General features: G+C 36.8%; 1 protein-coding gene across 1 annotated transcript; it reads right to left on the bottom strand.

Annotated features, from left to right (window-relative positions):
- Positions 1-9,412: 9,412 nt before the first annotated feature.
- On the bottom strand, positions 9,413-10,837 carry LOC114654137 (piggyBac transposable element-derived protein 4-like). The gene has a single exon (XM_028804553.2). It carries the CDS (start codon positions 10,835-10,837, stop codon positions 9,413-9,415), a length of 1,425 nt encoding a protein of 474 aa, XP_028660386.2.
- Between the last annotated feature and the right edge of the window lie 1,909 nt (positions 10,838-12,746).

The following is a 12,746-nucleotide window of genomic DNA, read 5'->3' as shown; positions in this document are numbered from 1 at the left end:
TCCTTTTAAAGTTTTAAATCTAAGCTACAAACTGATATCTTTTTTTTCTTGGTAAGGAATTTATTTATTGACTTTTTCTCTTCATTTCTCATCTCTTCAGTTTTAGATATTCATTAGATTAAAAGCTCCAGAAGACTGGATTTGCAGCCTAGTTTGGTCACTGTGTGAAGTTTGTATGATCCTCACATGGGGACTTTTCAGGTACTTTGATATTCCTCACAATTCACTATGTGTATAACAAAGCAGAATCTATACCCACTTGTATAATTTGGTGGCTTTAATGTAATCAAAAAAAAACTCTATCAGTTCTGTATTGAGTATGTAGTGGTTTTGTCCTCATTGAAAAAGTGGTACATCAAGCCACAAACTAGGATTTAAACAGGGCCAACTGTTTCATCACTGCTCAGGAACAAAACAATGGCAATTATTTGTAGTTCTTATTCTCTTCCATCCTGTTTAGAGCTATTGACCTCAGGTTGAAGGCTTAGAAACCCTAATCCTTGAATGTTCTGGGTAACCACAGATATTTCTCATTAGAAGGACTTTATGCAAATGCATTAAAATCTGACTATCACTGTTTTTAGATGTAGCTTTCTTCTTCATGTATGTTTTGAAATGTTTTTGTATTTTTTAGAGTGAAAGTGTAGTTTTTGCTTTCATAAACACACAGTTAACTTTTAACACTTAAACATCTGTGATTGGTATTTTGTATTGGTAATTGGGGCTTATATTGTTATAATGACATGACCTGGTGTGACAGAGGAGAAACTAGTCCTGGAAAAACCCTGCAGAGCTCAGAGTGTCCATGTGATACATCCAAGCTCTCCTAGCAGATCTTCAGCAAAGGTCTGAGTCAAGTGGCCACAAGGCAACAAGATGGCAGTCTGGCAACAGTTTTATGAGGGCATGGACAGGGTGCTAGAAGCAGTGGTTAAGAGAGATGTGGACTGAAAAATGCAAGCAATGACAGCATTCATTGACAGCTATGAAGTGAAGAGATTTGGTATATTTGATAATCCAGCAGCCAGGACTTAATATGTGATAAACCAGAGATCAGAAAAGATCCACATGATGAGGAATGAGCTAAGATCCCTCATGAAGCAGTACAGAAAGGCCAACAACACTCCATGGATGAGCTGTGGAACATCTTGAGGATAAAATCCAACCTCTGCTCCTTAGGGACAAGCTGATAGTGATGGGATTAAATTCATACCTAGTGGAATGGATCGTGGACTATCTTAAAGACAGACCTCAGTATGTGCGTCTTGGGAACTGCACGTCTGACATTGTGGTCAGCAACACAGGAGCGCCACAAGGGACTGTACTTTCTCCGGTCCTGTTCAGCCTATATACATCGGACTTCCAATACAACTCGGAGTCCTGCCATGTGCAAAAGTTCGCTGATGACACTGCTATCGTGGGCTGCATCAGGAATGGGCAGGAGGAGGAGTATAGGGACCTAATCAATAACTTTGTTAAATGGTGCGACTCAAACCACCTACAACTGAACACCAGGAAAACCAAGGAGCTGGTGGTGGATTTTAGGAGGCCCAGACCCCTCATAGACCCCGTGATCATCAAAAGTGACTGTGTGCAGATGGTGCAGACCTATAAATATCTGGGAGTGCAGCTGGATGATAAATTAGACTGAACTGCCAATACTGATGCGCTGTGCAAGAAAGGACAGAGCCGACTATACTTCCTTAGAAGGCTGGCGTCCTTCAACATCTGCAATAAGATGCTGCAGATGTTCTATCAGACAGTTGTGGCGAGCGCCCTCTTCTACACGGTGGTGTGCTGGGGAGGCAGCATTAAGAGGAAAGACGCCTCACGCCTGGACAAACTGGTGAGGAAGGCAGGCTCTATTGTTGGCATGGACCTGGACAGTTTAACATCTGTGGCAGAGCGAAGGGCGCTCAGCAGGCTCCTATCAATTATGGAGAATCCACTGCATCCACTAAATAGTATCATCTCCAGACAGAAGAGCAGCTTCAGCGACAGACTGCTGTCACTGTCCTGGTCCACTGACAGATTGAGGAGATCGTTCCTCCCCCAAACTATGCGACTCTTCAATTCCACCCGGTGGGGCAAACGTTAACATTTAACATTATACAAAGTTATTGTCTGTTTTTTACCTGCATTATTATCATTCTTTAATTTAATATTATTTATTGTATCAGTATGCTGCTGCTGGAGAATGTGAATTTCCCATTGGGATTAATAAAGTATCTATCTATCTATCTATCTATCTATCTATCTATCTATCTATCTATCTATCTATCTATCTATCTATCTATCTATCTATCTATCTATCTATCTATCTATCTATCTATCTAAAGCTGATCACCCTGCGCAGAACATAGTGGCGTAGGAGAAAGCAGAAGGAAATAAACAAGAAGCGGGTATCCTTTATGGCCAATCCCACTGATTTAACCAAGCTAGATGTCTGGAATTTCCATAGCACATCACCTCAAATTCAATGAGGACGGAAATCCTCTTTGTCTCAGAAGCAATTAAAAACATTGTTGTTTTAGACCTGATAGCCCCATGGGAGGACCAACTGGAGAAGGCCCACGAAAGGAAAAGGGCTAAGTATGGGAATATAATGCTGTACATTGAGGCTGGTTACTGGGGCTTTGCATGATAATCATTCTATAGAGCCTTCAGTACAATTAGCATCACTGGAGGCAGGAGGAGAAGAGCCACCAATAACATCACAGAGGTAGCAGAAAGGGTTCTGGATCAGGACAGGAGGCCCAAGCGTCACCTGAGTACAAGCCATGACTTGATCAACCATGGCTGCGTCACCTGGGTGAGGGTGTTTAATGCTGACATGAAGAACCTGATGATCCCAGGTAAAATTACTGATGATGTGTTCAGGAACATTGAGAGGTGCATCGACGTATATTATGGCATGTTTTGAGTATTTGTAAGTTCTCGTACTTTTTGGCTTTTACAGTGAACCTTGTAAATTGGTGAAAATGGCAATTATATTAGTAATATCAATTTCTAATTCAAATGTAGTCTTAACTACAGCTACGTCAAAACAATGTAAAAAATTAAAAACATTTACAGGATGAAATAAAAGTCTGCATATTAGGTAATATTTAACTGTTATACTTCGTTTACTCTTTTCATTCCTTTTTGTTTAATGAAAGGAATCAAACACTATAAACATTTCTTTTATTCAAATATACAGTAGCTGCTACGTATAGGAAACATCTGTCATAATAATTGACTTTAAAAACACCTACAAATGATTCTGAAATATAGGAATATGCCTCATTAGATATACTTTTATTAAGATAAGAACATGGTGAACATTTTGGACAATAACAGATCATTCAGCACAACACATTCATTTCTGTTTAATTAAATTTAGCGAAATAACATTTTATTTGGATCTGGTTTCCCCCAATGTACTACTGTCTCCTACAGTACTTGGTACATTACTTCATATATCTAAGGTTCTCCATGTGAATAAACAATGCTTCATAGGATATTTACAGAGTTGACCTTTATTCTGCCTTCTGCTGTGCCTCTACATTTAGGCTAAAGTACTTAGCTACACAACAAGCTCACTTCGTAATATTAAACATGTTTATCATATTGTCCACTAATTACTGTTAGCTTCAACTGAAAATGATCAACTCCTTCAATCCTTCCTCATAGCTCATATGCTTACATTCTGGAATCAGTCTACCTTGCTATGATTTTCTCTAGCACTGTTATATCATTTGGTGAAAAGTAAAACTGCATATAATAATTCAGATGAGACCAATTAAGTGCATTTTATAATTTAAGAGTAATCACTCTTTTAATTTTAATCCATGCATTGTGGTATGTAAGCTAAAATCTCATTATCCTGCTTGACTTATTTTATACATTTACTGGTTGTAGACTGTACTGTGTTGACTACGGTTCACTAGTCTCAGAAAGTTTATTTTATGTTTCAGATCTCTACAATGTATAATTATATCTAGTTTTTTACAATGTATGTGTATCTTTGTGAACTACAAAGCTGGTCAGTTTGTTAGATAAAGTATTATCTGAATCCTGTACATAAATTAAAATAAGTAGAAGCCCCAATACTGGCTCTTGAGTGACCCCACTTTTAACATCCCATAGCTTTAGAAAGATTCCTTGCAAAATAACTTGCTTTTTCAGTTTTTAATCTAATTTTGCATCCATCTGCATGCTGTGTCTTGAATTCCTTCTACTAGTAATTTAATCAATAGTCTGGCTTGTGATCCCTTATCAAAAGCTTGTTAGAAAATCAAGATGATATCGGGAAAACACTTCAAGATTTTTTAGCCATTCTAATATCACCAACTGATTAATTTTCCTTTAGAAGAATAAAGTATATTTGTATCTCTTCATACACTACACAATGACAGTTTTAACACAAATGTAGAATATCTACTGAATAAGATTATTCTAACCTTAGAGTAAGCAGCTTGCACAGTGACTGTTTTAAATATAGTACACAAAAATGAAGAAAACTCATTTCTTAATCATGTAGGTGTGAGATTAATAGGTTATTTCATTTTTATTGTCTTTTTCTAATTTTTTTTTTCAGTTGCCACTAAAGTTAAAAACTGTGTTTATTTAAGTGGCAAAGGGGAATATCATTAGGGCAGATTAGCAACTATCACTATTTCTTAGAGAGTTTGATGACCTGTGTAAAATGTAACAATTCTGAGTAAAATAAATGTTTCACCATGATTTCTAAATATGTATGGGTATTACCTTGTTCAAGTGTCCAATACAGATACTCCCTAAAAATTCTGTAGTCATGAGCTGACCCTGTCCGTCTAGCCTCCATTTGAAATAATAGAAGATGCAGCACAGATCATCTGAGAATGTAATCATGGCATGTATGTTAGACAAATTTATTCACAATGTCAACAGGCCTGTTGGCTATTTTCAGTTGTAATATTATAGGTTACACTACCTGTGGATTAATAACGTTAAAGCCTTTTCTTGTCATGTAATCCCTTTCATTTGCACCTAATGGGGCCTTGATTTGGATCTGAGTATAGTCCAATGTGCGAATCACATTAGGGAATCCTGGGAAATGAGAATATTAGTCTGATTTTAAAGTTCCTTAAAGAAACATAGGCTTTTGCCAATATATTACCTGCAATGGCATAAAAGACCTCTTTAATTGTCTACACACGCAGGTGTCCAGGAAAAACAATAAAAACTCTGAGGAGGTGTTTCAGGGCCAAGTAGACTTTGCAAATTGTTCAACAAATAGCGCTTTTTGACAGATTTTCCACATCGCCTACCATATACAAAAAGTGCCACTTGCAAAAAACCTCAGAGCAATGCACACAGTCTGCGTGGTCTTGAGAGCATGACTTCTCTCTGTGCTGTGGTTACTATTACACTGAAGGGGCTGGGGAAGCGGCAGTCTTGGAACAGAAGCTTGTCGATGTTGCATCCTCTTTTGCTTTATCCATCGCCTTTTCTTATAAGAAGCGACGACGAAGTTCCTCTGCAAGGTGAGCAAAGAACACTTCTTTTCTCAGTGACCCCCATACATGCCTTATACAGTGCATCTGCGTTGATCGCTGCCAAGTTAAGCATGTTATAGCACACAGCAACCGGCCACACGTGTGCTCTTTCTCGTACTGAATAAGCTCACGCCTTCTGGTGCACGATGTCAGCGCAGAACCGGGCAAAAAAGAAAGAGACAAATATATGGGACATTTTGAAGAAATTATTTGATGACCTGAATAGTACCAATCAGAAAACATTGTCGCGCTCATGCAATATTATTTGAAAACGAACAGCATCAGATCAGCTGTAAATGTATGGTATTTCTAAAAGTTAGCTTTTTTTTCAGTTTTATTCTCTCAGTCACGTTCATGCTCTCCCTCGCCCCCCTCCCCCTTCTGATCTTACTTTAACTAACAGCGCCAGTGTAAATTCACACCCGATCTGACACTGTAAGAAAGCACATACATAAGAGTCATCATTGTGAAGACAAAAATCAGCACTGATTCTGGCTATTTTGCTTTCCTACAAGATGCTAAGTGACCCTGTTCTTCAATGGAGATGGCAGGTTGCTTGTAGGATGTTGGGTAAGAAATCTCCAGTAACCTGGGCTCACACCATCGAGATAAAACTAAAGTCTCCTGAAGAGTTGGGTCAATATTTCAAAACAGCCGTACCTTAGACATAAGTATTGTGTGTCATAAATATACTCGGACATTCCAAGTATTAAGATATCAAAAGTCATGAAGTAAACTTTAAAATGACATAAAAATTATGTTTTTCAAATTTTATGATTCACAAGATAATGGCATGGAAATTGTAATGAATGTTGCTTCCCAGCATTATTGATTCCAACTGTATGCCTGATAAAATACACTTCTCAAATTAGTTTGTGTGATGCATGAATTTATGACTTTAATGAATTTCTCCTTAATTGTCAAAGCTTGAGCCCTGTGCTAGACTATTTGATTCTATTTTAATCTCAAGAAGGCAATGACTGTAGTTGAACTTGCAATTAACTAATGGTAGAAAGGAAAAATACAGCAAAAAGCTATATTTAAGCAACCTGTATATTTCTTTAGAATGGAAAGTGGGGATTGTGTTACATTTACCCTTTTCTATCAATCCTTGACCAACTATCCTGATATTGCTTTGCAATGTACTTTACTGTGATAAAACTGGATTCTTGGTGCATTGTTTTTATTTTGACTATAACTACTGCAAGTTATATGCTGTGCAAGTCAGTATAGTCTCCATTATTCTGCATTGTAACTTTTTGTTATTTTTACTATTGCCACTTGTACTGTATCTTCTAATTTGTTTATTTCATTGTACTATAAATGGCTTTGCTTGGCTATGTATGCTATGTAGTTCATTTTAATTATAATTTTGCTGAAAACAATTGTCTGAAAAATTGAATAACAGTATATCCATCCATCCATTATCCAACCCACTATATCCTAACCCAATCCCAGCCAACATAGGGCGCAAGGCAGGGCGCCAGCCCACTGCGGGACACACACACACATACACTAGGGACAATATAGAATCACCAATGCACCTAACCTGCATGTCTTTGGACTGTGGGAGAAAACCGGAGTACCCAGAGGAAACCCACACAAACACAGGGAGAACATGCAAACTCCACGCAGGGAGGACCCTGGAAGCAAACCCAGGTCTCCCAACTGCGAGGCAGCAGCGCTACCACTGCACCACCCTAACATTATATACAGTTCAAAAAAATGTCTTAAGTGTAATATATAGCCTGCGTCAATCATACACATATTTCAGTTGTTTTCACCACAAAAATATTGAAAGACGTACTATTTTCCTAATTTATATACACATCTGATTTAGTGTTTAAGCTACAAGAAGTACACAGCAGCACTAGAAAAAATCCAAAACATTAACTATTAGATGAATTCCATGGGTGAGTGTATCTTATAAGGTAAAATTGATGCTGTACATTTTTTCAATGTATTGTTTAGTATCACTATGGCTGTTGCAAGTCACATGATGTAGTTTCTCATTGTATGCCACCTTTAGCAATGCTTACTTCATTTCTTGAGACCCCTTCCTGTTCTTTTGACTTTGATTTTTGACACTTTCTTTGCTTATTCCAGCTCCTAGTTATTTTCTTTTTAATTTTATTTTTCTGAATTTTATTTTTCTGTTGATTTAAGTCCACTAAGTGTCCACAACACTGGTGACACTAGGAAAAAGTGAGGAAATGTGCAGATTAATAAGGTACATGACAGCTATTACTTCAGAATAAGCTCTTTAACAAGAATGCAGAGGCACAGTTGAACACTGGTGGAAAAAGTATGTTTTTTTCACAGAGGAAAAAAATATTTGCAAATAACAAGTTTTTACCTTCAGCTGAGGTTTTCTCAATACGAATTGTGAGGCAGTATCCACTTGGCAAATACCATGAAAATGGAGGCACTTACCCACTTTAATCTGCCGATTAATAAATTAATAAACAGATTATTGTAAATCAATTCTAAAGTAATTGCCCTGTTCAGGATGAAGGGTGGGGCAGTTTTGCAAACAAGATACCTTGCCAAATACTCTATTATTGTTCTGATACATACTGTTTGTTGTGGTGGAAAGTACAGCTAAGAAGAAAAAATAACTGCTGAGAAGAATCAGAAACAAGTCAGATGAAGAAAGACTTGATGGCTCCTGAGAATGCCTGTTTACTTTTCACCATTTCCCATTACCCACACACCCTTGGACCATGTGTTATTTTTAGATTTCCCCTGGGTGTATCGAATTTTTCTGAGAAAGTAAACCAGGCCTTTGAAAAACATAGCCTGGCTTCTGTCTTTCTCTCCCAGTTTCAATTGCAGTGTTGAACATTTCATTTCCATAAAACCTTATTTGGTTACAGAATTTAGTATTGGTAAATTGTTTTATGTTTAGCTCATAATATTGTTTTCTAAAACTATTTATTAATCTCACCTTTCTGAAAACATGTTACGGTATTGTTATGTTTATTTAGCTGAGCTTCCCCATGGTAAAATTCATTTTATTTCAGAGTCTAGGATTACTCAAGTATACATGATAAATTACTTTACTAAGTCATCCCAACATACTATGTATTCCACTAGTGTGTTATTTCTACTCTGTATGTGAAAATCTCAATCCCTTTGATGAATGGCAAACTCTGGGTATTAATAAATTGTTAATGTAGGCAAGTGGCCTTTAAAACTGACCTTTCAGAAACAACAGGATGATTTCTTTCATGTTAATGTTGTTCACTAAAACAGATACAAGTAACCTGCTTTGATGCTAAGTGAGCTATTTTTTTAAAGAGTGTGAAACACATTTTTGTGCTTTTTTTCCATACTGTGGCTTTTTGAAACATCTAGGAACAGCACATTATAGTACATCTGCTATATGCAAAATAAAGTGAGTGAAATATTACTGTTTTTATAATAGCACATCTTCAAAAACAGAAAACAATTATATGTTGACCAAACTCTAAATTAGGTGATTACTTTGTAACAAATTAAACTTTAAATTGTTGGTGTTTATTATAACTAAAATGACTTATATAAGTATTTGTTTTCAAAAGTGCCGCTTCAAATTAAATTATTTACATTACAGGCATCATGGTAAAGACATTGACTACAAAACATAAAGAATAAATTCAGTCTTCTCCATTCACTCAATGAACATCATTGAACAGCCTAATTAATCCACCTGTTCTGCATATTATAAAATATAATGTGCTCTGCATCAAATATGTTTATAGGTTAAAAGGGCCATTATTGTCATGTGCACAGAGAAATTCTTACTTGTATGTGGAAATTATTGTGTCCATTATGAGATGGACGTTCAGTTATAACGTTCAGTTATACACGTGTTCAGATAATCTTTATAATGTCAATTGAGAAATATAAACTTAGTTTTTGTATTTTTCCATAGTATGATACCATTCAAAACACAATCCCGGACACAATCCAGGTTGCATCGTACATGTACTGCAGGCGAAACGAGAACATTTGCGACATCCCCTCTTTCTATCAGTACATACAACACAATCTTTGAGCTTCTGTTCATCCAGTGGATAGATGAAATGTGAGCGACCGTTCAGGCGTTCTGCTGTAGCGACTTCTTCAGAAGGACGTCCTCGACGAGCAACCTCTTTCGTTGCACGATGATCTTTTACTAATTCATTTATGAGTTTTCTGTGATATGCAAGATGACGCAGTTTATCTTGGGGGTAACACTGACACCAGAGAATGTAGCTATTTACAATTGCCACCTCAAGCAACCAGTAAAACGTTTTGCGCCACCACTTGACTGTTTTTCTAGAGAAGTTGTATGATACTGCATAATGATCAAATCTATCGACCGCTCCCATATGTTCTGTATAATCAGAAATAACGCAAGGTTTTATTATCTTCTCAACTTCACCACCTCGCTTTCGTCTCTCTTTCTCTTCAGAAACAGCATTGTGAAATGTGCTGTACATGAAAATCAGTCGTTTATCTTGCCACACAAGGGCTAACTGTTTGTTACTTTTCCAAGCAACTGATTCATTCTTCTTCAATTTCAGTTTCTTTTTTATATCGCTGGGTAAAAGCTTTCTGTTCTTCTGAACTGTTCCTGTAATTGACACTCTAAGTTTTGTCAACTCGACACCCAGTGCTGGACTAGTATAATATCTGTCGGTGTAAACATGATATCCAGAGGATCGATCATCTTGAATTAGTCCTTTGACCAAATGTAGCACTACTCTTGCAGGAACCGGTAGATCTGGGTACGGAAGGATATCTTTGGTACATGAACCATAATAGGGTTCAAATTGGCTAAGGTAACCAGTTTTAGAGTCAGCCAATGAATACACACGTAAACCCCATTTTGTAGGCTTTTGTGAATTATACATGAGGAATGAAGTGCGACCCTTGAAACTAATTGTAGTCTCATCCACAGCAATGTTCTGTTCGGGTATATAGAGCTCTGCACACTTACTTTTCATATGAGCTACCATATTCTTTACTTTTTCACCTCTTGTTTGACGCTGACCTGGATCTGGATTTGATGGTGGTTGGACGTGAAGCATCCAGTGTATCATACAGAAGCGGTCTCTAGTAAACAAGTCGGTGAAGAATGGCATGTAGTTGTCCCAAGTTGTTGAAAAATAATCCTTCACATCAGCTGCATTTGTTATAGCCATTTTCAGTATCACACCAATATAGCATTTCATCTCAGTCAGAGAGACATCACGCCATTTTTTCCATATTGAACGCGGTTTTAGTTGATCTCGCATAGCATGAATTTCAGCTCGAGCGTATCTATTCGTTTCATCTGCTACATTTTGCATGACGTCATCAGTAAAGAATAACTGAAACATACCACCTACAGTTTTTGGAATAGAGCCTGCAGGTATCTGTACTCCAGTATTAGCTACGCTAAAGTCAAATCTGTCTACAACAAAATCAACATCACGTACTTTGCACCAAGAATTTTCATTACCATTATTAGTTTCAGTTTCGTTTTGCTGCTTACTGCTTCACTTTCATCAGCTGACATATCATCAAGTTCAGTATCATCAGTGCTATTACCATTACCATTATAATCATCGTCATTATCATCATCTTCATCATCAATTTCATCCACATCCATTGCCATAATTTCATCCAGAACTTGTGCTGCATTTTGTAAACGTCTGGACGTCGCCATCTTGAATAGAGAACAAGAACTAGCCAATAATTACAGCAGTTATTTTTTTCAAGCACGTAGGAATAACACAGGCCACTTTTCTCGACCAGGCGACTGTGCAAATCGGTCAGAAACTTGCAGGGCCACCAGCGGTGGCCTGACGACCTATAGCGCACTTTTTACTAAGGCCAGTTTTCTGGCCTAACGACCGCAAAGGGTTAAATAATTCATCTGTTTTATACTTTTGCTATTTACCATTAAATCATCTAATACATCATGTCATCTGATTCTTGATATGCAGAACTTTATTACCTCCTCCAATCAAATAACACCAAAAGTAATTTCTCATGTTAATTCCCCCATTACTCTGAACATAGCTTCGTTAAAAGGGGTATTTAGAGGATTCACACGTTACTCTTAGCACCTCTTCATAGGAGGGGTGTATGGGCTTTCTCATCAGTATGTCCCCGCTTTGTGGATGGGTGTTCATTACTCCTTTACCTCATTCCTTCATAGGAGAGGTGTATGGGCTTTCCCACCAGTTTATCCTTGCTTTCTGCATGGGTGTTCATTGCTCCTTTACCTTATTCTAACCTTGAAAAATTATGCTAATAGCTTCTCTAAGATGAGGCAGAAACCTCTTGCACTTTCAGGTTTAAGTTAAATTTAGTTAACCCTTAAGTTACAATCAGTCCTTTTCCTTGTGTTTAATAATTCATTCTGTTACGTCTTCATATATAAACATACTTGTAATAAACTGTAAAAGTTTGCTATATATTAAGTAAAAATTCCATATTTTGTGCTTTTTTTAAAAAAAAATTAACTAAACTAAAACTGTAATCTTTTCTGAACATTAAAATTTGTTTTTTCTAAACCAGAAAGCTTAAATATAATCATTGTAAGGAAAGAGTTGCAAGGTGCTTTTTTTTTTTTTTTTACCAAACTGTAATTAAATACATAAAAGCAAAACACTAAAATAAAAATGGAGCCGGGATGAAATATCAAGAGTCAAAACCAGAATGCAGAAAATGATATTTTCTAATAGTAATGGCTCACTGATGGAATCTGTATCTTGCAATATAGAGCTTACTGTATGCTGTTGCACTGCTATTTATAAGCTAGTATCAGGGAGGAAGTCTCTAAAAACAGACATTTCCCCTAGCAACCCATTGTTCGTCAGTAACAGCTTTTAAAATGGTGATGTGATGCACTTTAAAATTTAAATGAAAAAAACTAATGTCAATGTCAATTTATTTATATAGCACCTTTAAAACAACACAGGAATGCTGTGGCCAAAGTGCTTTACAATAATAGAATAAAAGAAAAACAAACAACATAAATAGAAATAAAAATATATGAACATAAATAAAAATAAAATAAACAATAAATAGAAGTGATGTTATATAATCACAATGAGGAAACCATCAGTATTACTGAAGGTCACAGAATGCAAGTGAATAGAAATGAGTCTTTAATATTGTTAAAAACAGTTCAATTGTAGACGACTCCTTTATATGATGAGGTAAAGAGTTCCACAGGCGAGGAGCAGCAGCAGCAAAAGCCCTGTCCCC

The sequence above is a fragment of the Erpetoichthys calabaricus genome, chromosome 7 (genome assembly GCF_900747795.2).
Source record: "Erpetoichthys calabaricus chromosome 7, fErpCal1.3, whole genome shotgun sequence".
Taxonomy (NCBI): Eukaryota; Metazoa; Chordata; class Cladistia; order Polypteriformes; family Polypteridae; genus Erpetoichthys; species Erpetoichthys calabaricus.
Note: the sequence above shows the minus strand (reverse complement) of the source record. Positions and strands in the feature narration are given on the sequence as shown.

Coding starts and splice junctions, on each gene's coding strand:
- LOC114654137 (XM_028804553.2), bottom strand. CDS start 10,837: ATGCAAAATGTAGCAGATGAAACGAATAGATACGCTCGAGCTGAAATT.